A 21,882-nucleotide genomic window follows, 5' to 3' on the forward strand; every position below is an offset into this window, starting at 1 on the left:
AACTCTAGTATCCACTGTATAAAGTTTTTAAAATTTACATAATGAAAGTCATTTTATATCCTACAAGTAAAAGTTACTGTAGTTCCGATCAGATTTTGGATCAGATCACACGAGACTTATGTCAGATTTATATTTGCCTTATATGTAGTGTCGTAACGCATCAACAGAATCGGTATCACACATTATATATGGCAACATTTACATTTATGTGTTGTGACATATAGCGATGGCTTCTGATGTGCGGCATAGAAAATGTATGATACAGGTTCTGTTCTGATGCATCACAACACAACACGTTAAACAAATATAAATCCGGCTTTACTTGGTCATACTTGTTATGTTGTAGAAATATGCCCAATGAAATTTGTATCCATCAAGCAAGCTTGTTGATGGATACAAATGAAAAGCAAGCAAGTTGATCTCGTGACGAAGCATGGAATACTAAGCTCTGATGTTGTAATAATAACTAATAGCGAAAATTGACATTTTATAAGTTTAAATATTATAAGTATTTAATATTTTTAGTATTCAGGTAAATATGATACAAGATTATCAAATTATATAGTTAATTGTTGATAAATTACACAATAAATAATTTAGGAATTAAATGAATAAAAAATTTCAATGAAGTAAAAGACAAAATGAAATAAATGCTCTACATACAGTACATAAGACAAGAATATCAGGTTTGGTATAAAATGCATAAGAGCTATTTTGAGAATCACATTACAACCAAAAAATCAAAAGTGGGATTGATTATAATATATATATTTAAATCTAGTTTGGTTATTGTAAGAGATTTTTTAAAAATCAGGTCAGATTGTGCCTTTCTAATCTTTATTAATTCTAAAAGTATTTTTTATTCAGTAATATCCTTCTATATTAATGATAATAGATTAGACAACAGATATTCAGTATATTACTTATTTGAAAAAACAAATAACTAATTTTATTTAATTTTGTTTGCTCAAGCTCCTTATGTGCTAGGTGAAATTGAATTGAGATTAGACATAGGGATAATAATTATTTATCAAACAAATGAAGTTAATGGTGTCTATATATCACTAGTTTTATATAGTTAAAGTGTTTGAGCTAAGTCAGTATCTTGACTGAAAGATAATATTCGGTACAACTTCACAGTCACAGCAAGAAAAATGAATATAAAACATGAGCCTAATGTGATCATATAATATTAGAACTACTGAATTAGTTTATGGAAATGAAAATGGGTCTGAACAAATAACTATATGACACGTGATATACCTACACACAGATTGTGTCAATAAATATCAATACTGGTTCATACAATTTTATCACTAAACAATACAAAGGTACATACTCATAATATATAAAACATTTTCGTTGTAAACCAACAAACATACTAAAAGGAAAATGAAAAGGTAAGAAAGTTTCAAATTATTATATTTACAATAGGGATGATGACAGTTTTTTAAATTGTATATAAATTAAAAGTACGCTAATAGTAAAGCAATTTTGTAAAAGGAACAGGGTATCTGCGATCATTACTTTCGGAGCTACAGGGATTTAAAGGGCCAGATTTGCGGCGCTGCCGCGGATCCCTGAAAAACGCCCCATACAAAATGGTACGCACTTATGACGTCGTAGGCAATTAACGATCGTTAGATTTGTATGGGCGTTTAAACAAAATTACTAATATCTTTGTTATTTCTGCGTTTATGTTTAGAGTTCATTTATTAAAAAATGTCACATTTAATGTAAGGAAGCTAAAACTGTATGAATTTTTATCTAATTACGATAAAAGATTTTTACTAGGTTTTGAAATTTTTCTATTTAAAAAATCTTATTTATTTTGCAAATATCCAGTCAATCTTTGCTTTTTATGTATAAATTAGTTAACATTGACCTTATTTACCCGAATGTATCATAAAAATCAATATATTCAAACCTAGTCATCATCCCCATTGGAAACTAAAATTCTTTTAGTTGAGTTGGTATGTGAACTACCCGGAAAGTTCAAAAATAATGTCATTCAAGATTTTCCAAAACTTTAAAAAAGGATAGAAGCAGGCGTTACTTTGCGAAAGTTCAGGTCACGGTTACTCCCTCCCGAATGGCCCTCCAAGCCGAGACCCGAGTCTCATAGAAGACGCCCTTAGAGGTGCGTTCCCTTCTGTTTTTATTTCAGCCTTCGTGCACCAGGCGATGCTTCTGCGCTCGAAGGGGGATGGTAAAACATAAATAAAAGGGGGTGAAAGAGGGGTTGAAAGTTTACATCGATTTCCACACGAGCGAAGTCTCGGGCGTCTAAGCTACCTACCATGAGGACTCAGTACGAACCTGCATTGGACATTTGAATTTTTCTTTTTGTACAATTTACCCTACCCTACTTGGAAACCTTTTGCACGCCACTGACTAAGCATACGTCAGAGGTATATATTGTAGACTAATCTGTCTAGAAGTCAGTGTTTAGGAAATTCTCTCCTTTTGTCTGTGGTAATGAAATAATACTAATATGGTCAAAATATACAAATGTGTACATATTTTACTCTGGAGGTCTCTTGTGCTCCCCCCAGCCGTGGAAGCACTTGGTGAACCTTCGCGACTCTTTGTCCTTCAGCGTGAGGAACAGTTTCCGCGGCCTATCTGGCTGCATTGTCTTCATGTGTTGTATGTACACCTGATGGAAAAATAATTAATAATAATAATAAAGTCTTTATTTATTTCATACAAATTAGTAATACAATTTTTTAATAGATTTTTTTTTTCTTTTTATATTACGTTTGCATGAATCCCATTGTCTTGGGTATAGGCCTCCTCCAGCAGTTTCCACTCACAGGAAAAATAATTAGTATTTGAAAAATTTTTACAAAAAAGCTTATATGTATTTACAAATACTACCTGACGCTGATCCTTAACTAAAACTTAAACCTCTAACCAAACAAATCGTTTGACGTTTATATCCTTCAGTGACATCAAGTAACATCGTGAATTCACAAAATGGACGCAAGATTTATTGACGCTTTGAAAAATTTACTAATACATAATTTTTAAATTGATTTAACTTAACTTTTATAAATTGATGTCGATATAATACTCTTATTCCATGAATAACACGAAATTAATATTGTTTATATTAAATTTGATATGAATCAACTACCTGACTCATATCATAATAATATAAACAATATTAATTTCGCAATTCGTATAGTACATGGAATAAGGGTCATGAAACAGTTGAAATCATAGCCAGGCGTTTTGGCTTGTATTGTCAAAAACTTATTTCAAAACTAAAATTTTCATGTAATCATGTTTAAAAAAAATATAAAAACTATATTTTAAAATATAAAACAAATGGCAAAGCAATATCATTATCGTCCTACTAGATTGAAAAAAGTATTTATTTAAAACCATTCAAAAAGAAGTGTCAACTTTTGTCACTATCACATTTTATTGCCATGGTAACTTGACACCTGGCTACTAAACAAATTTATACAAACGCAATACAAACATCATTCGAGCCAGGTGTCAAGTTAATCCGCACGAACTGTATGTGATATATTATTTACCTGCGCCGACTTGTATGCAAGTTTAATTTCAACCTCGGAGCACCTGGCGCCGAGCCACAGGAACACTTGCTCTCCGTTGTCCAAGATCATGATGTCGTCATCCGCTAGGTCGTCCTGTATGGTGGACATTTATTTATTTATTAAGAAAAATCTACCACTTAAATAAAATTATTTTTTACAGAGTATTTTTATATTATGTCGTTACATTTCTTAGCTATAGGTGTACCCATGTCCATTCATTCTACTAGGTACAAAATCCTACTTACATTATAAACGCGAAAGTTTGTATGGATGTTTGGATGTTTTTACTCTATAACGCCGCTACTACTGAAGCGATTTAACTAAAATTTGGAAATGGAAATAGATTTTACTCTGGATTAACACATACTTTTTATTCCGAAAAAATCCATAGTTTCCCGAGATTTGCGAAAATTGATGATTTTGATGGTATGAATGTTTGTTACTCTTTCACGCCTCGACTACTGAACCGAATTAGCTGAAATTTGGTATTAAGATATTTATAGCCTGGATTAACACAGACTACTTTTTATCCCGGAAAAATCCATGGTTCGCGAGAGATTTGTGAAAAACTAAATTTTACGCGGACGAAGTCACGGGCCTCCGCTAGTAATCTAATATATTCTAATTCTACAATATAATCTTACATAGTACGATACGATACTAAAAACAATAAAGCTTGTTTAAAACTTTCGTCTATTTGTCTGTATGTCGGGGCTTAACTTTGTAACTGAACTGATTTTAACGGTAGTTTTACTGGTAGACATTTGTTAATGAGGATTCGGCTATAGTTTAGTGTAGTTTAGTAGCAGGCGTAAGTATTCTAAATTGTATGTTTTTATGCTATTTAAAATATGATAACAAGATTTTCTACCTACAGAAGTAGCCCTTCTCGTTGGAGCAGAGTACCTAAATTAGCCCTTTCGGTGTGCACTATACCTGGCAGAAGTCGGTGCACTTCTCGGAGACTGTAAAGTAGCACTTCTCGATGGAGCAGAGTACCTAAACTATCCCTTCTGGTGTGCACTGTACCTGGCAGAAGTCGGTGCACTTCTCGGAGACTGTAAAGTAGCACTTATCGATGGAGCAGAGTACCTAAACTATCCCTTCTGGTGTGCACTGTACCTGGCAGAAGCCGGTGCACTTCTCGGAGACGGTGAAGTAGCCCTTCTCGTTGGAGCAGAGTACCTAAACTATCCCTTTTGGTGTGCACTGTACCTGGCAGAAGTCGGTGAACTTCTCGGAGACTGAAGTAGCCCTCCTTGTTGAAGCAGAGTAACAAGAGTAGTCCTTCTGGTGTGCACTGTACCTGGCAGAAGTCGGTGCACTTCTCGGAGACGGTGAAGTAGCCCTTCTCGTTGGAGCAGCGGAACAGGCGCGTGTAGTTGAGATAGTCCGCGTCCGCGTCGTACGGCTTGCGCCCGCCGAGTGCCACCCAGAAGAAGTTGTCCGGCTCGCTGCCTTCCGACAGCACCTGCATCAATAACGATTTAAAACATTCATAGAAGCAAATGTTATTTTGCAGATATTAAAATCTAAATAACCTAAAATACGACTACAGAAAAGAACGACTGCGCTGTAGACCAGACGACTCATGGAAAACTTCTTTCATAAATAAATAAAAAGTGCTATCTATGAGCCTCAGGCATAAATGCATCGCAATAGGTTCTCAAAAAGGAGTTATTTCAAAGTAAACTTACAATACTAAAAGTTCTCTGGTTCACTAAAACAGCCAGCAGACATGCATATCTTGAAATGCCGACAGTCAAGGAAGAAATAAGAAAAAACGCAATAAAACGCAAAAGCAGACTGCTAGACAACACAAACAGTCTTACAAATTGCTAATAACGCCTGGTAAGACCAAAAGGCTAAAGCGATCCAGCGTAGAAGAGTTGTGTGCTGGACCAATCAATGTATGACCATAACACGAAGAGGCGCTTAATGTAACGATCTTCAACCAAAAAAAAAACCTCTTCTATCAAAAAATCAGTATATAGTCGACCTACTGAATACTGATGGATTTAACTAAACAAAGCTTGGGTACAAGCTATTTTTAATATATGTTAGGTTAAGTCATTGTGCCAGTTTGGCAAACCAATACAAAAAAAAAACCCTACCTCGTTGACATCTAGATGACCCGCACCAAACGTTTCGCTTCAACTTGGTTTATTTATTACTAGCGGACCCGGTCAAGCCTCGTTTTGACATAAGTGCACTTATTCTCTATCCCTACACTACCCTTCTATACCTCTACCCTACCCTACCCTATCCCTACCGCTTGACTCTTAAACGTTTGCATGGGAAATAGAAAAGGGCAGTTTTTAGGGTTTTCCCGGAAATTATTTGATTTTTTCTCACCTTTTAAACCTTCCCTATACCTCCACGAACATTTCAAGACCAAGATAAGATAAATCCGTTAAACCGTTCTCGAGTTTTAGCGAGACTAACGAACAGCAATTAATTTTTATATATATAGATTATAATATACCTGCATACTAATCCAAGGGCTGTTGAACTTGTCGTTAGCGATCTGCTCGATGAGGCGCGCGCAGTCCGCGTCGCTCTTGCTGCCGATCCACACGTACACGATGGCGGAGGACGCCTCCTTCGAGCCCTCCAGTGGGACGTTCAGGATGTAGCTACGACATACACAGACAGTTAGATGCCTCATTGCCACACCCCTTTCGGTTTCTACACGGCATCGTACCGGAACGCTAAATCGCTTGGCGGTACGTCTTTGCCGGTAACTAGCCACGGCCGAAGCCTCCCACCAGCCAGATCTGGACAAATTAAGAAAATCTCAATCTGCCCAGCCGGGGATCGAACCCAGGACCTCCGTCTTGTAAATCCACCGCGCATACCACTGCGCCACGGAGGCCGTCAAAAAAACTCCCATGAAATGCGGGCGACGGAAGGAAAAACTGCGCGGGTGTGAAATCGAACGTGCGGGAAGTGAGGTGCGTCAGTCGTGGGTTTTTCTATTATCGCTACACGCTTCCAGGCCCGCGCGGACCATCGGGAGTGTTACGAACGAAATTGCCATGCTACAGTCACTAGCGCATTTCGTTACGTCACGACGCGACATCGCAGCATCGACGATGCATTCCCTACCCCTATCCTACTCTACTCCCACCCTACGGTAGTACGGGTAGGGTACTTACCCTACCCTACCTTAGCCGACGCCCCGCAGTTTCACCAGCGTTGTTCCTTTTCCTGCTGCTGCTCGTACAGGTTTTAATGAGCAGTGGCGTGCACAAGGTTCTTTACTAGGGTATGCACTATAAGTAAAAATTGGAAAATTCCTTGTCCAACTATGTATTCTGTGGTCCACCATAGGTTTGTATTGTGTCCTTAGGGTAGGCAGTGCATTTTTGCATCTATAAGTGCACGCAACTGTGTACGAGTAGCCTGTACATCCTGCAAGGAACAGCAGATGAGTCTCACTCTCACCAAAAGGCGCTGTTCAAGTTGGAAGCGTCCGCCTTCACTTGCACCAGCCGCGTGCAAAGCGCCGACCCGTTGCTGCGCAGCTCGAACAGCTCCACCGGCGGCTTGCCGCTCTCCTGAACAACCAAATATAACATTGATAAACTTTAAGATGAAAATCCACACCCCGACATCGTACCGGAACGCTATGGGCAAACACTACACAAGCGTAGATTAAGATCGGACGGATCGTGGTTTTATAAAGCGTTAGCTTTGAGCGGAGGGAGTATTCGGCATAGCACCACTTACTAAAAGGACGACCATAGTAAAACTAAAAGACTTTAAATGAGCGGTAGACCAATATATTTTTTTTCATCTACTCAAAGTAGATTAGGTTACTAGGTACTCACCGGCTTGTGGTTCCTCTTGCCGTCCCGTATAATGAAACGTCGTTTGAAATGTGCCATAAACTTGAGGCTCTCCTGCTGCTGGTAGGTCCTCACCACGTCCAGGGGTCGGCACAGCTGCTTGAACTTCCGCTCCAGCCCGAAGGTGAAGGTCAACCAGCCCATGTTGGGCGCACGGCGACCTTGCCAGAAGTACACCACCCAGATCTCGGCTTCTGACTCGCCGTCTGGCTCTGTTTCCTCCCCTTCAGCTTCGTCTTCAGCCTGACAAAAATATGCTTTTCAAAAAAGGGATGACAGGGATGTGTAATCAGTTTTGTAGATTTAATCGACGAGCAGGTTAATGTATAGTCATAATAACGTTAGGGACATTTATATTTTTCTAAAATATTAAATTATGTGAAAAAACTAAATTTTTATTACGTAGTTTTTTTTTATTCTTTACAAGTTAGCCCTTGACTACAATCTCACCTGATGGTAAGTGATGATGCAATCTAAGATGGATGCGGGCTAACTTGTCTTGTAGTTACGATGTAACAAATTTTTGATAAACTTTTTGCAAATTAAATTGCTAGAGCGTAAAATAATACCTACATGAAAGTTTGGATTGAAATAAACGCACATTTTCATTTGCAAAGCCAAATACTCTATGGCATATATTTTTATTATTAAAAAAATAAATATAACGCGATTTACAGATACTTCAAAGCGAGGTTTTTCTGCTAAAAGGCTATCTTTTTGATTAAATATGTTATAAAAGTAAATGAACCATACAAACCTCAGCAGGCAACACATATTTGCAAAGGAACACGTAACAGTCGCAGCTGTAGAAGATGCCCAGCTCCTGGTCGGGCAGGCGAACAAAATGGCGGCCTTCCAGAACAAACGCCTGCATCGCTTCCAGGTCTTCGTTCCACTCGTCGGATAAGGTTTTCGCTTCGGCAGCGGACATTGCCGGCTGACGTGGGGTGAACAGAGCTGAGAGATCAGTTCTGGAAAATAAAAAACAAGTGAAGAAAGAACCAATAATGTCACATCCGTCAGTCATCTTGGAAATTCTTTCAAAGAGTATATAAACCCTTCATATAACCCTCAAGCATGTCACTAAATTATGGAAAAATTTGGTACTCTACTTTGGTACCGATTTCGATGCCTTTCTTTCGTTTATTTTATCAAAATTTACATAATTTCGTTGAAATAATCATGTATACTAATATTATAAAACTGAAGAGTTTGTTTGTTTGTTTGTTTGTTTGTTTGTTTGTTTGTTTGTTTGTTTGTTTGTTTGTTTGTTTGTTTGTTTGTTTGTTTGTTTGTTTGTTTGTTTGTTTGTTTGTTTGTTTGTTTGTTTGTTTGTTTGTTTGTTTGAACGCGGTAATCTCAGGAACTACTGGTCTGATTTCAAAAATTCTTTCAGTGTTAGATAGCCCATTTATCGAGGAAGGCTATAGGCTATATTATCTAAGTATTCCTACAGGATCGGGAATCACGCGGGTGAAACCGTGCGGCGTCCGTTAGTCTTAAATAATCGTAAGAACACAACAAACTCTAAATTACGGCAGAATTTGGTACTTTACATTGGTACCGATTCCGAAGCCTTTCTTACCGTTATTTTAACAACAGCCGCAGATCATTAAATACGAGTTGTCGTCGACAGTGACTGCCCACGACTATTGAGCTAACTTTCAGCATCTGCCCCGTGCAGTCCTTCTTCTCCCGTCGCCCGCATACCATGGCAGTATCATCAACGAACTTGCCAAGCTATGATTGCAAACAATGGGTAATATTATGTCAGACTTACTTGGTCTCCTGTTGCTTGGCCCAAGAGGCGAGGTCCGCGCCGGTGCGCGCGACTGACTCCGCCGTGCGCGTGAAGTCCACGGCGATGACCTCCTCCCAACCCGCGAAGTAAGTTTTGAATACCTGACAATATTCACAATGGGCTTGAATATTTTTATGAGATATTCGGATACATAAGATCAATATTATTAGGCAGGGAGAACAACACGAGCAGAGAAGAGGAGGAGTGTTGATCGATCGTCAAGGAATTCCTTAGCCCTACATCCTGTATTCACAAATCCGGGACTCTGCTCGCAGATTTTCTCTCTACCACGCAATGGACCCGGCACCCGCACGGTGAATCCATGGAATGCTAAGATATTCGTCTCTGATTAAAACATAAAAATTCGGGAAAATTTTAAAACTGAATGTATGGAAGCTAAATTTTTCATTATTTGAAATATTGTCATTTTTCATTATTTGAAGTGTTAACATAAACGCACAAATAACATAAATATTTGTAATTTTGTTTGAACGCCTATACAAATTTCACGATCTCTCTCAGCGACGACGTCATTCTTTCGTGCCATTTGACCCTTTAATCCCTGTAGATCCGAAAGTAATAATCGCAGATACCCTGTTACTTTTAGAAAATTGCTTTACTAATAGCATACGCTTAATTCATATACTAATTTAAAAAAGCTGTCATAATCCCTATTGTTTTGTGATAATTTATATATTTTGTGTCCTGCCATTGTGCTTCTTTACCTGTGTTTCAGTGCCCTCCTGCAGGCGAGTGACCAGCGCGTGCGGCTCGCGCGGCGCCATACTGAACAGCTCTTGTGCTAACTTCACGGCCGCCGCTCGAACTAATCGGGACGATTTCTTGCCGAACCTGAATGAAGATTTATTTTACATTTTTTTCTCAGCTGAAAATCAGCATTGTACATAGTACACGGCATATGCTGTATACCCTGTACACCCTTTCTTTTTAAGGGTTACAGACAGACATGCTGTATTTAGGGTAGGCTACTGTTTGTAACTTTTAAATCTGAATAAATTTATTTTATTTCTTTTTATTTTCTAATTTCTATGGAATTACTGGTGAAACAGTTAATCATACATTTCATAATTTAAACGACTTAATCTATACTAATATTATAAAGCTGAAGAGTTTGTTTTGTTTGAACGCGCTAATCTCAGGATCTACTGGTCCGATTATAAAAATTCTTTCAGTGTTAGATAGCCGATTAATCCAGAAAGGCTGTAGGCTATATATTATCCGTTTTCCTACGGGGACGGGAACCACGCGGGTGAAACCGCGCGGCGTTAGCTAGTCTCCAATACACCCAGTACAATACCCTGCGTTATGTGGCATAACCCAGAAAATGGCCACAGTTTGCATCATGCTACATTAAGCATTATGCTGAGCTGATTTGCAGCTGAAACCACAGATTGGGTGTCGCCACGAACACCTAGAAAATATATTTAATCTCCGAACTCTCCCGGGAACAGGAGCTACATGTGAAACCGCAGGGTGTCAGATATATTCACCACACGAAGAGGTCCTGATGCGCGTCTAGTATGTACACGTTGCGCGTGGCGAGCACGTCGCGCGCCAGCGGCCCGCCCGCCTGCGGCAGCTCCAGGTACCCCATGCCCAGCTCCACGCGGTACAGCCGCGGCGACGCCCACGCGAACTGCTCCGGCACGTGCTCCTGATCAGATATTACCGTTTGTTGAGATTAATAACTAACAACACTTATGTAACTAGCACACAGTCACACGACTGAAGTTAAGCTTCTTTAAATACAAAAAATAAAGTGCCATCTCAGGCATAACTGCATCGCAACATGTTCTTAAAGTGTACTGTTGTCACTCTTTGCAATAGCCCTAAGTCAAGGCCTCAACCCCTCTCAAGGGGTTGGAAGAGGGTTCCGGGGAGCAAGGTCCCCCGCGACGCACCCGGGCAAGGAGGCATTACCTCTAGGCCCGTACCCCCGCCCCGTTCACACGGCCCGGGGAAAACTCACAAACATAATAAAGTGTACAATAAGAAATGGCGTTCTTGGAGAACTTTGAAACAATTCAAAGTTCTCTAAGAACGCCATCAAGTGACAGTTTAAAATAACAATGTCTGTGTCAGTATGCCTGTAGATGGCATTTCGTAAAGAAGTTTTACTTCAATAACATAATTAAAAATTTTGAAAAACGCCAAAGTGCATGAAATTATCTAGAATAAAGACTTTTAGGCCAAAATATCTTTCTATCATGGTATGTGAGCCGGAACAAAAAAAATGTTTTTTTTTTTAATTCATTATGAACAATCGAATTTCCATGTCCCAATTTTCTCATCAAACGAAGCTAATAACACTCTCGATTAAATCATATAATATTCTCTTTCAGTGCGCTTTCATTGTAGACCCCACTAGAGTATATATTTGCAGACTTTTGGTTTTTCTTCCCCACTTTCACCCCCACAACTATTAAACAGTTCAACCGATTTTCTTCAAACATGTCTTAGAACACTCGCACATAAGTCACCTTTAATATAAAAAAAAACTAAATTGAAATCTCTTTGCGTCAGGGTTAAAAATTACATACATAACTGTCGTATAAGCGTATAGTATAATATAACGCACACACACCTCAGGTACTAATGGCGAATTTTCTTCATATTCGAGAATTTGTAAAAATGCTTTTGACTCCTTGCCGGGCGGCTCTGCTATTAGTTCCGCTTTGTTTTTCCTCTCTTCTTTATTTATCTTCTCTGCGAACAGACGCGCCTTAGACTTCAATGTGTTTTTAGCTTTTTTGCCGTTCCTAGAAAAAAATATCTTTATTTAGGACAATTTATTTTAAATTGGCTCACAATCTATAGATATAGAGTCATCAAAATGGACAGCTTAAAAATAAAAAAAGGAACATTTTGGATTTCTTTTAATAAATATGGAAGACCCTTATTTAATGAAGAATGTATATCGACCCAACTATATTGGCACATGACATCTAGCTATTCGCAAGTACCCAACCGATCACTGGTAGCTGTTGTTGGATGCTGATACCGTATGTTAAGCAGTAGACGTCCATCAGTTGACATAATAATGATATTGAATGAATCTAATAGTGTGGTTGTATGAGCGACAAAAAAAACAGATAATTATCATTTAGTGGCAAAAAGACTCACCATACATAAATAACGAGCCCCGTGTCCAGCACGAACACGTATCGGGGGTCGAGCGAGGCGGCCTTGACTGCCACCGGCTCCAGGTGTATGCTGCTGCCCGCGCCGTGTACTCGGTACAGACGGGTGACGTAGTGCTGTCGTAATGAGATTCATTCCAAATTATGTAACTTATAGTGGTTAAAGATGGACTATTGATAAAAAAAAACGTAATTATAGCCTGAAAATAATGGCAGCCTGAGTGGCGTTTCTCGAATGTTTGACCAGCGACAAATGCGCGCAAAGACGACGTAATCGTATCATTTTTTAGCGTCACGTTTTGGATATTTCACATTTCAGGTACATAACATATTTATTATCAAAATTTGCGTTATATACGACTTCGTACGCTCTTCATTGCCTCACACCAAACCTGGCACACTTTGATGTTTAGATTAAATTACGGTCACACTACGTATTTTTGAATGAATAGAGCGCGGGCGTCGCTGAGAGTGGAGGGGGTAGACGTATCGTAAACAAAATTTTGTAATTGAAAACAAACCCTAACCCTAAGAAAAGATGAGCGTGAACAGAAAGAGAGGCAGTTGAACGTGATTTCAACTGTAGGCAATTAATTTTATTCGAACTGAATTGCACTTTATTGTGTCGTAGCTAGAGTCGCTATTCATTTAATAACGCTGCGGTTTGTACCTTCTATAATTATTTCTTTGACATAACCAAGTCTGGTCACCGCACCGGGGCCACAACATGCTGTAAAACTTCTCTTGTCGCTTTAGTTGGCGCGCGTTTGTGGTTGTGGCGTGGCTCCCTTGGATGGTTGGTGGCAAACCTTGGTGCTATGAGGTGTGTTTTACATAGCATGCTGTCAATACTTACTGGATCGTCGACAGTGAAGAATCCAGAGGGCGTCCTGCTCCCATTGATGTAGACAGGCGGCGTGGGGAACAAGGCCATGAACTCGGGGGACTCGTCGCCCTGCTCGTGGCGCTGCGTGCGCTTGGCTCCCAACAGGTTGCGCAGGTTCACCGCGTGCATAGCAGCGCACGCGCCTTTATCTAGCTAAAAAAAGATATACACAATTTGAAAAAAAAACAAAAAAATAATAATAAGGCTTTTTATATTCTGCATCATTAAAGATTTCATGTGCTGGACATATTAAGGTCTCTTTTAAGCAGTGCCAGCCTCCATTTTTGGCTTCCTGTATCTAATCGATGCCAGCCACCTCCTGGAAGCTTTCCTTCCATCGAGTTGGTGGGGTCAAGCACCTTGCGACTTCAGCGACCATTGGCCGTCCAGACATGAGCAGCCCACCACCACTTTAAGGTACTAGCCCTGAGAGCTGTGTCAATTACTTTAGTTTTTTGGCGAAGATATACATAGAATGACTTGAAGTTTATGGACTAACTTCGCCGTTGTATCTCCTAACACAATCTTTAATACTTATTGGGGTAAAGCGAATATAGAGCTATACATATTTAAAAAAAGGCCATATTAATTCTACATATTTTTTTATGTGTAGCACTGGATGAAAACCCTTGTATAATTAAAATTCAAACTTACAGTCGCTTTCGATCCAATCCAAAAGTGTATGTCCCAAGATAACTGTCCCTGTTCTTCTATGGAAGTTTTCAATATAATGTAGCAGTCTCCTTCGAAGAATTTTCCGTGCGCCACCTTAAAATTCAAGGATTTATTAAATAACAAACAAACTGCCTACCCAGAATACATTTTATAAATGTTTAGTAAACCGAACCACAAATACAATTTATTCAAAATTTAAATATTCTTGCTTTTTTTATATTAAAAACTATTTTAAAGTATGGAGGTTAATTGTTAATTAACCTCCATACTTTAACACAGTTTGATGAACAATTTTTTATTTAGACTTCACCATGAATATAAAGTCAGTTACCTCGTCCACAGGAGCAGGTATAAAGTTTTCAATTTCCCATATCTGTAAGCCTGGTGTTTGTCCGGTGTCTTCATCAAAGAATTCCGAATAATCCAGAGGCGGTTTCTCTAAGCTTTCGTCCCAACGTTTTGGTCTAGAGAAATAAATACAAAATATTCACGTTTTTTAACCAATCAATTAAATTTACACTTTGTAATTTAGATGCAAAAGTCCAAAACTTTTAGTGCTCCCAAAAATTAAAATTATCAAACAGCTATATGAAGACTCTACTCGTACTCCCAATAGAAAACCAAATAACAGTAAGCACTCTTAAAGCAGTAACTACTGACCTGTTTTAGCGTCTGCATTACAATAGTAAGTAATTAAACAAACAATAGGTCTTGTATATCATAGGTCATGACATGTGTCATGCGCGAACACGAGAGAACGTGTGAATGTTTACAATAGAAAATCTTAGCCCTTGTTTATGTTTTGGAATTTAAATCTTTAACCATGAAGTACATGATTAAATATACAAGTATGTGCATAGTCAAAGTAAATATGTATAAAGGTCGTAGCTCATTAGACCCACCCAGGACCCGACCTGCACCGCCTTGTCGCTAGGCGTCCACTTGTCGTCGACAGGTAAACCACGGGTGGACGCCACATTGTCAGCGAGCTATCATGGAGTGGTCCATTCGCGGTCGGCGCGTGGACACCTCACATTCGAGGCGATCCAGTGATAGTTCGGAGTTGATGTATTAAGCGCATGCCCATACAAATCCATACGAAGAATACCAACCACTCGAGGCGGGCGGGCGGGGAGTGCGGGTCGGGTCCCGGTGGATCTAATGAGCTACGTCTTTAACAACCATAACAATGTTTGTTTGCAGGGTATTTTTAATTTTTAATATATTTGGTCTTCTTTATTTGTTCCTAGTTTTGTCTGCAAAGATATTTGCCTTAGAATGCTTTTCAAACTTTCTTTTTGTCGACTACCTACAACCTCAACACTTTCACACACGTGGTTTACTTTCTCGGAAAGCGTATTCTAGGCTCCATCTGTGTTTAAAGCCAAGCTATAGCCTTTAAATGAAATAGATGGCTTATGTTGGGAATGCTGTAAGCTTACTTGAGTTCGCTATTGGGCTGTTCTGGCAGCTGCTGTCCATGTTGGGTATTAGCTTGTTCCTGCATGCCGCGCAATATGAGCGCCGAGTCTTTCTGCTCAGGTTCAGGTCGACCTCTGCGAAGTCTGAGCTTTCGCGCTATTGGATCCGACTTGGCGCCCGTCACTAAATTACAAAAAATAAATAAGTTACAAAATGTGGATAGTGGCATTTACTATAAGCACACTTCTCACTTATCTCACTAATAATATTATAAAGGCGAAAGTTTGTGTGTAAGTGTGAAAGTGTGTAAGTATGTTTGATCCTCTTTTACGCTGCGGCTACTTAAGCGATTTGGCTGAAATTTGGAATGGAAATAGATTTTACTCTGGATTAACACATAGGCTACTACTTTTATCCCGGAAAAATCCATGGTTCCCGCGGGGTTGGTGAAAAACTGAATTCCGCGCGGACGAAGTCGCGTCCGCTAGTCGTTGATAAATATGTAATCCATACCTACTAATATTATAAATGCGAAAGTGTGTCTGTCTGTTACCTTTGAAGAAGATGTTTATCGTTCTTTAAGAGACCATGTATTTTTCTGTTACAATGCCTTCAGAAGACGTTCTAGATACTTCGCCATCCAGCATTGCCGAAAGGTTGCCTGACTATTTGTTTTCTATAAGATTTATTTCGAAGAGTGCGCCCTGGAACTTTTCTTTCGCACTATTATGGAATGTCCTTCCAGCTTCTGTTTTTCCTACCACCTATAATTTGGCTATCTTATAGTGTCAGTGAATCGTCTAGGCAAGCGTGATTCATCATAGGCTGCAACTTTGGTTATTATCAGTCATGTTTTCACCTAAACACTGGCCTAATTAATGTAAAAAACTTACGATTGGGTGCATCAAGTTCGGGAGTCGCTGCGCCAGCAAGCTGTAACTGAGTTTGCAGAGAGAAGTCTATGTTGTAATACTGAAGGCCCGAGCCGCGTGGCCTCTCCACAGGCTTGGGCGGCATCACGAGCTCACTGTTCCCGTGTAGTTGTAGACTTTCCAGGTCACTCAGCAGATGTATGGCGTCCGGTAGCGTGATCAACTTGTTGCAACTTAGGTTTAGTTTTTTTAGGGAGCCACATCTTAAAGAGTTATGGATAAGTGATTATTATTTATTTTATTTTATTTTAATAAAATAAAATATTAAAATAAGTGATAATTTATCTTGTAAAATGTTATGGGTAAATTTATCTTGACTTCGATTTTTGTGCTTACTTGACATATTGACAACAATATGCTTGTTGACTTGGTGACGCTCGGGGCAGTTGACTTTCAAAGCGAAGTACTTATCATCAAGTGATACCAGCAATACAAGTGAACAATAGTGAACTTGGCTACGATTTTGGACACAAATTGCGCACGTTTAGAAGTGTATATTCTGGACCTGGACCTGGACAGAATTCGAACCTTCGCCCTCCGAATCGAAGGCAGAGGTCACTGGGCTAACACATCTATTTCATGTCATTCAATACAATAATCATTTACCTGCATAGTCCTTCAGGAATCATCTCCAGGACATTATTAGCAGCAGAGAACACTTCCAAGTTGCCCAGCTTCCCAATGCCCGAGGGTATGCCCTCAAAGTCCAGCTTGTTGTCGTCCACATGAAGGCGTCGCAAGTTCTGCAGTTTGCACACAGACGCCGGCAGTACGGTTATCTTATTGCGTGAGAGGTTTAGACTTTCTAGTTTCTGCCATATGTCCATTGCTACAAAAAACACGAAAGGGGATTTTTTAAATATCATTTGTTTTCTTCCGAGATCGGAAATAATGAAAGAGTAATATGACTAGATACTCATTTTTTTCATATTAATCCGATAATACGATTAGATACAATCAGAGACATTATAGCCAGGAACTGGATTGCTACGGAGAATTTCTGGATAGAAATCACAGATTAACGACTTTTGGGACACAAATATCTATACTTTAAACAGCTACATATCAATTTATGTTTGTAGGTAGGTAATATTTGGGACGACCTAGCTTTGTTTTCATACCGTAGCAATATCTCGTAGACTTTTGAGAAAATCTCGTAAAGGAGATCGATCATTTCTTATACATTAATGGGCCCTAATTTAATGAATAGTTTCTGCCATATGTCCACTGCTATAAAAGATACGAAAGAGTATTTTTTTAAACATTTGTTTGCTTCCGAGATCGGAAATAATGAAAGAGTAATATGAGTAGGTACTCGTTTTTTCATTTTAATCCGACGATACTATTAGACCCAACTAAAGACATTATGGCCAGGAATCTTATTCAGAAAATTAAAGAGAAAAAGTTGATAAAAACGCCAAACAGGATTGCTACTGAGAAATACTTGACAGAAATCACCGATCAACTTTTGGGACACAAATATCTAAACTTTAAACAGCTTCATATCTTCTCCCTTACAGAGGTTATATTTAGGCGACCTAGCATTGTTTTAATACCATAACAATATCTCGCTAACTTTTGAAAAAATCTCGTAAATCCTGATAGATTGTTATAATATGTAGATTCAAACCTCTTAAGAGGCTATGCACAGCGTAAGAGCGAGATATTTGCATAAGTGAAAACTGATGAAAAAAGGTGTTTAACAGCTTCGGCCGATAATTGTTAGTGTGTATCTCACATGCGTGGACGAATAATGAGAGTAATTTAGTGCGTGCTTACTGACGCGCGACAACGGCGCTAACATTTATAAATTATCGACTTTTGCTTGCTGCTAATTTGGTCTAGACATTACATATTACATTTCACAAAATCTTTGTTTTCTTAGAATAATAACAACTTGGCTGGACAAAATTTCATCTTAATTGGGACATTTTTAAAGAAAGCCTTCGTTAAATAACGCGATTTAGTTTGTTTAAGCTTAAGATGACAGTGCATGAGATATCTCTTGAAGAAAAAAAGACATTATATTTTTGTTAACTCTTCGTTGACCACATTTTGACTTATAGCAGAGGAAAAATATCGCTCTCGCCTTCGTCCGCAACAAAAGAGAACAGCGAAATTTTTCTACTGAGTACAAGAAATTTTTCCCTGTCTGTGCTTAATATGCTAGTACAATTAATTAGTTTCTTTGGTGTTTGCACAAGGGCAAGGTTTCATGCATGCATTTATGGGCATGTATCACATTACAAATATAATTTGTAATGTGATACATGCCCATAGAGTATATATAATTAGTCTGAGTACATACCTGAAGATATTTCAGTAATCTCATTGTCACTTAAATTAAGCCTTTTCAAATTCAGCAGAGTGTACAAGGCTTCTGGTACTTTAGTCAAGGCATTTTTAGAAAGGTCTACATCAGATAGATTGCATAGGGTTTCCAGTGATGTTGGCAGATTTGCAAGCGTTCTCTGTGTGTTACGCATGTGTAGAGTCTCCAAGCTTTGTAGTGATGGTAACTGCCTGCAAAAATAGGCATTACATATAAGGACTAATAGAATAAGAGTGACAGGCATTGTCTAAGTAGCCCTAGTAGTACATATTAGGTTGGCCCATTCTTTCTGCAATCATTGTCATCAATAGCATCAATATCAGCCTATTTTTAACAGCCCTGGCAGGTCCAGACCACTCTCCATAGGCACCAGGCTTGTCTTATCAAAAATTATTTCATTTATATGGATGATCGATCAAAGGAACTGCTAGACCCAATATGTACTAATAGTGGCCACAGGGGAGATTTTAGTGGAGAGACTCCACATAATTTAATCTCTCCCCTACAAATCAGGTTTCTCTGGAGATATCTCCCTTAAAACCATCTTTCTTTCCTTTGTAAGAAATAGACAAAATTATCTTTTAATCTTACATATCATAGGCTCGAGACAGAGAGACAGGTGTCTTCTATTTATCTCATAGGGTACCCTATAATGATTACTTAAATATTATGTACTTACCTCAACTGGAATAGTCCAAGTGGGTTATCATTAAGTATTAGAGTCTGCAGGTTCGCCAGTCTTCTAGTCTGAGGGGGCAGAGTCTCCAGCGAATTGTTAGAGAGGTCAAGAAACAGCAGGTCTGTTAACTGCACAAACAGTGTAGGTGGTATGCTTTCGATTCTTAAACAAAACAATCATATAATAAAAAAATATTTATGTTAGGTTAGTTACAACTATATTCTTCAATTCTAAAATATAAAATAGTTTTTAGGAACAAAAATTTTTGAAATAACAGTAATAATTTTGATCAACATGAAAATTATACAATTACAGGACACAAAAAGCCAGGTAATTATAATGACTTAAAAGACTTTAGACTCGAAAGTAGGATGTGCAAATGAGTAATGAAAAAATTATTTCATGCATTTCAGCTGATCATCACAAACTAGTAAGTTATTCACATTATGTTTATGACCTATGTTTTTACATTAACTACTTTATTATCAAAAAGTATATTTAGAAACAGTGAATATGACTTCTGCCTAAGACTCCAAAGGGTGCAGGTTTGAATCCGGTCTGGGGCATGCACCTCAAACTTTTTAGTAATGTGCATTTTAAGAAATTAGATATCACATGTCTCAAACAGTGAAGGAAAATTTTCAATTCTCTAAGTGTGTGAAGTCTGCCAATCCGCATTGGGCCAACATGGTGGACTATTGGCCTAACCCCTCTTATTCTGAGAGGAGACTCGTGCTCAACAGTGAGCCAAATATGGGTTCATATTTAGAACGCTGAACATACTTACTTATTATGACTGAGATTCAACACAAGTAAAGATTTAGCCTTTTCTAGTCCTTCAGGGACCTCTTTTAGTCTATTATGAGAAAGGTCTAGTGTGGTTAACTCCTCTAGCCTGAATAGTTCAGCCGGTATGCCTGAGCTTTTCACATTATTGTGCCTAACGTTCAAGGAACGCAAACACTTTAACTCTGTCAATTCCCCAAACAATTTTTCCAAGTTGTTATTTTTAATTGACAAATTTTCCTGCAAAAAATATTCACAGAATTAAGTTTTTTTTCTTTTTAAACCTCAATAACTCAAGGTCAATGAGACACTCTCTCGCTCTAGCTCTATAGTATTAGCTATATCCTCCTCACATGTACATGTTTTTCTTTCAATCCTTCAGAAAGAGTACATTGATATTGAATGATGTTCTTTTTGTACAGGGATTATATCTAAGATTTGGTCAAACAAATCCAATATATTATGAAGAGTGAAGGTAGAGTGCCGAAAAAAGAAGCCGTAATAGCCCAGTGGATATGACCTCTGCCTCCGATACCGGAAGGTGTGGGTTCAAATCCGGTTGCGGGCATGCACCACCAAGTTTTCAGTTGTGTGCATTTTAAGAAATTAAATATCACGTGTCTCAATCGGTGAAGGAAAAACATCGTGAGGAAATCTGCATACCAGAGAATTATCTTAATTCTCTGCATGTGTGAAGTCTGCCAATCCGCATTGGGCCACTATTGGCCTAACCCCTCTAATTCTGAGAGGAGACTCGAGCTCAGCAGTGAGCCGAATAGGGGTTGATGACAAACGAAGGTAGAGTACTTAAATATTTCAATAAAGTTAAATACTCCATTATTTGTTCCCTAACCGGCCTACTACACAACTCACTTACTACTACTCACTACTATACAATGTGATTAAGTACCTAACTGTTCTTCAAAATTGGATGCTACATTTATGGTTACTGTTTCTATTAAAACAGGTTTGTATGTGGTTGATTCACTAAAATAGTTCAAACTCAGAATATCACTTTCTTTTTATGGTATTATTTGCACAAAAAATGCAATAAGGTTTTAATTAAAATATGCAACTGTGTAAAGGTACCTAATATCCAAAAACAGCTGCATATAATCATTTGATAATGATGTATCTAGGTAATTAAATAATGATTAATACATATTATATTTCTACAGGTTTCTGTGGTACTACAAACTATTTTCAACTTATACATTACTGTCTATTTTTAACTGTGTGTTTTATATTAAATTCAAATAATGTATTCTTTCAGAAACCACATATATCACAGTTTTATAAACCTAATGTAAATTTCTTACACTACTGGGACAATTTATGTAAAGTTTTAGAAGACCAGTCAGTTATTTACAGTTTGTTTTGAGTGCAGTAGAGTAGTGATTTTTGTAAACAAAGAATTCCTTGCTCACCAATTTCATCAGTTTCCCCAATTCCTCGGGGATTTCATCCAAGTTGGTTTTATCTAGCCTGAGCCATTGCAGCCCAGTCATGTACCGAATGGCATCTGGGAATTTGTCACCCTGTAATTAGAATAACATTGAGGCCACATAGAAACAGAGGTTAATTGTGATATCACAACATGTATCCGATATAGTACAGTTACGTCAACTCACACTAAAATCATTGCAGGTAAAATCAACACCACGAACGAAAGGCAACAGCCCCGTGTTTGCCATGTTTCTAGCGTTTTTTAAAAATTAAAACATCGGTTTCGTGTATCCCCATCAACTTTTTTTGCTCAAATGAATTTGTCAATGTCAAGTTTGAAGT

The 21,882-nt window shown here is 38.4% G+C and overlaps 1 protein-coding gene across 1 annotated transcript; it reads right to left on the reverse strand.

The window, feature by feature from the left end:
- Positions 1-947: 947 nt before the first annotated feature.
- Positions 948-21,861, reverse strand: LOC112048199 (protein flightless-1). The gene is made up of 23 exons (XM_024085648.2): positions 21,726-21,861; positions 21,522-21,632; positions 20,096-20,334; positions 19,309-19,470; positions 18,606-18,820; positions 16,904-17,126; positions 16,259-16,500; positions 15,386-15,548; positions 14,275-14,407; positions 13,923-14,036; positions 13,239-13,421; positions 12,366-12,499; positions 11,827-12,001; positions 10,733-10,896; positions 9,947-10,073; positions 9,201-9,322; positions 8,178-8,391; positions 7,403-7,663; positions 7,017-7,129; positions 6,055-6,205; positions 4,876-5,040; positions 3,549-3,662; positions 948-2,659 (listed from the first exon to the last, which is right to left on the reverse strand). Exons 1-23 carry the CDS (start codon positions 21,786-21,788, stop codon positions 2,525-2,527), a joined length of 3,723 nt encoding a protein of 1,240 aa, XP_023941416.2. The 5' UTR covers positions 21,789-21,861; the 3' UTR covers positions 948-2,524.
- Between the last annotated feature and the right edge of the window lie 21 nt (positions 21,862-21,882).

Source organism: Bicyclus anynana, chromosome 14, assembly GCF_947172395.1.
Source record: "Bicyclus anynana chromosome 14, ilBicAnyn1.1, whole genome shotgun sequence".
Taxonomy (NCBI): Eukaryota; Metazoa; Arthropoda; class Insecta; order Lepidoptera; family Nymphalidae; genus Bicyclus; species Bicyclus anynana.

What these genes read in the sequence shown, in the direction of transcription:
- LOC112048199 (XM_024085648.2), bottom strand. Translation starts at nt 21,788, where the DNA reads ATGGCAAACACGGGGCTGTTGCCTTTCGTTCGTGGTGTTGATTTTACC. An exon ending in TACCTGCTCCTGTGGACGAG is followed by an intron (nt 14,037 to 14,274) that starts GTAACTGACTTT and finishes TTGAATTTTAAG; the next exon opens with GTGGCGCACGGAAAATTCTT. An exon ending in GCCCTTGGATTAGTATGCAG is followed by an intron (nt 5,041 to 6,054) that starts GTATATTATAAT and finishes TTATTGATGCAG; the next exon opens with GTGCTGTCGGAAGGCAGCGA.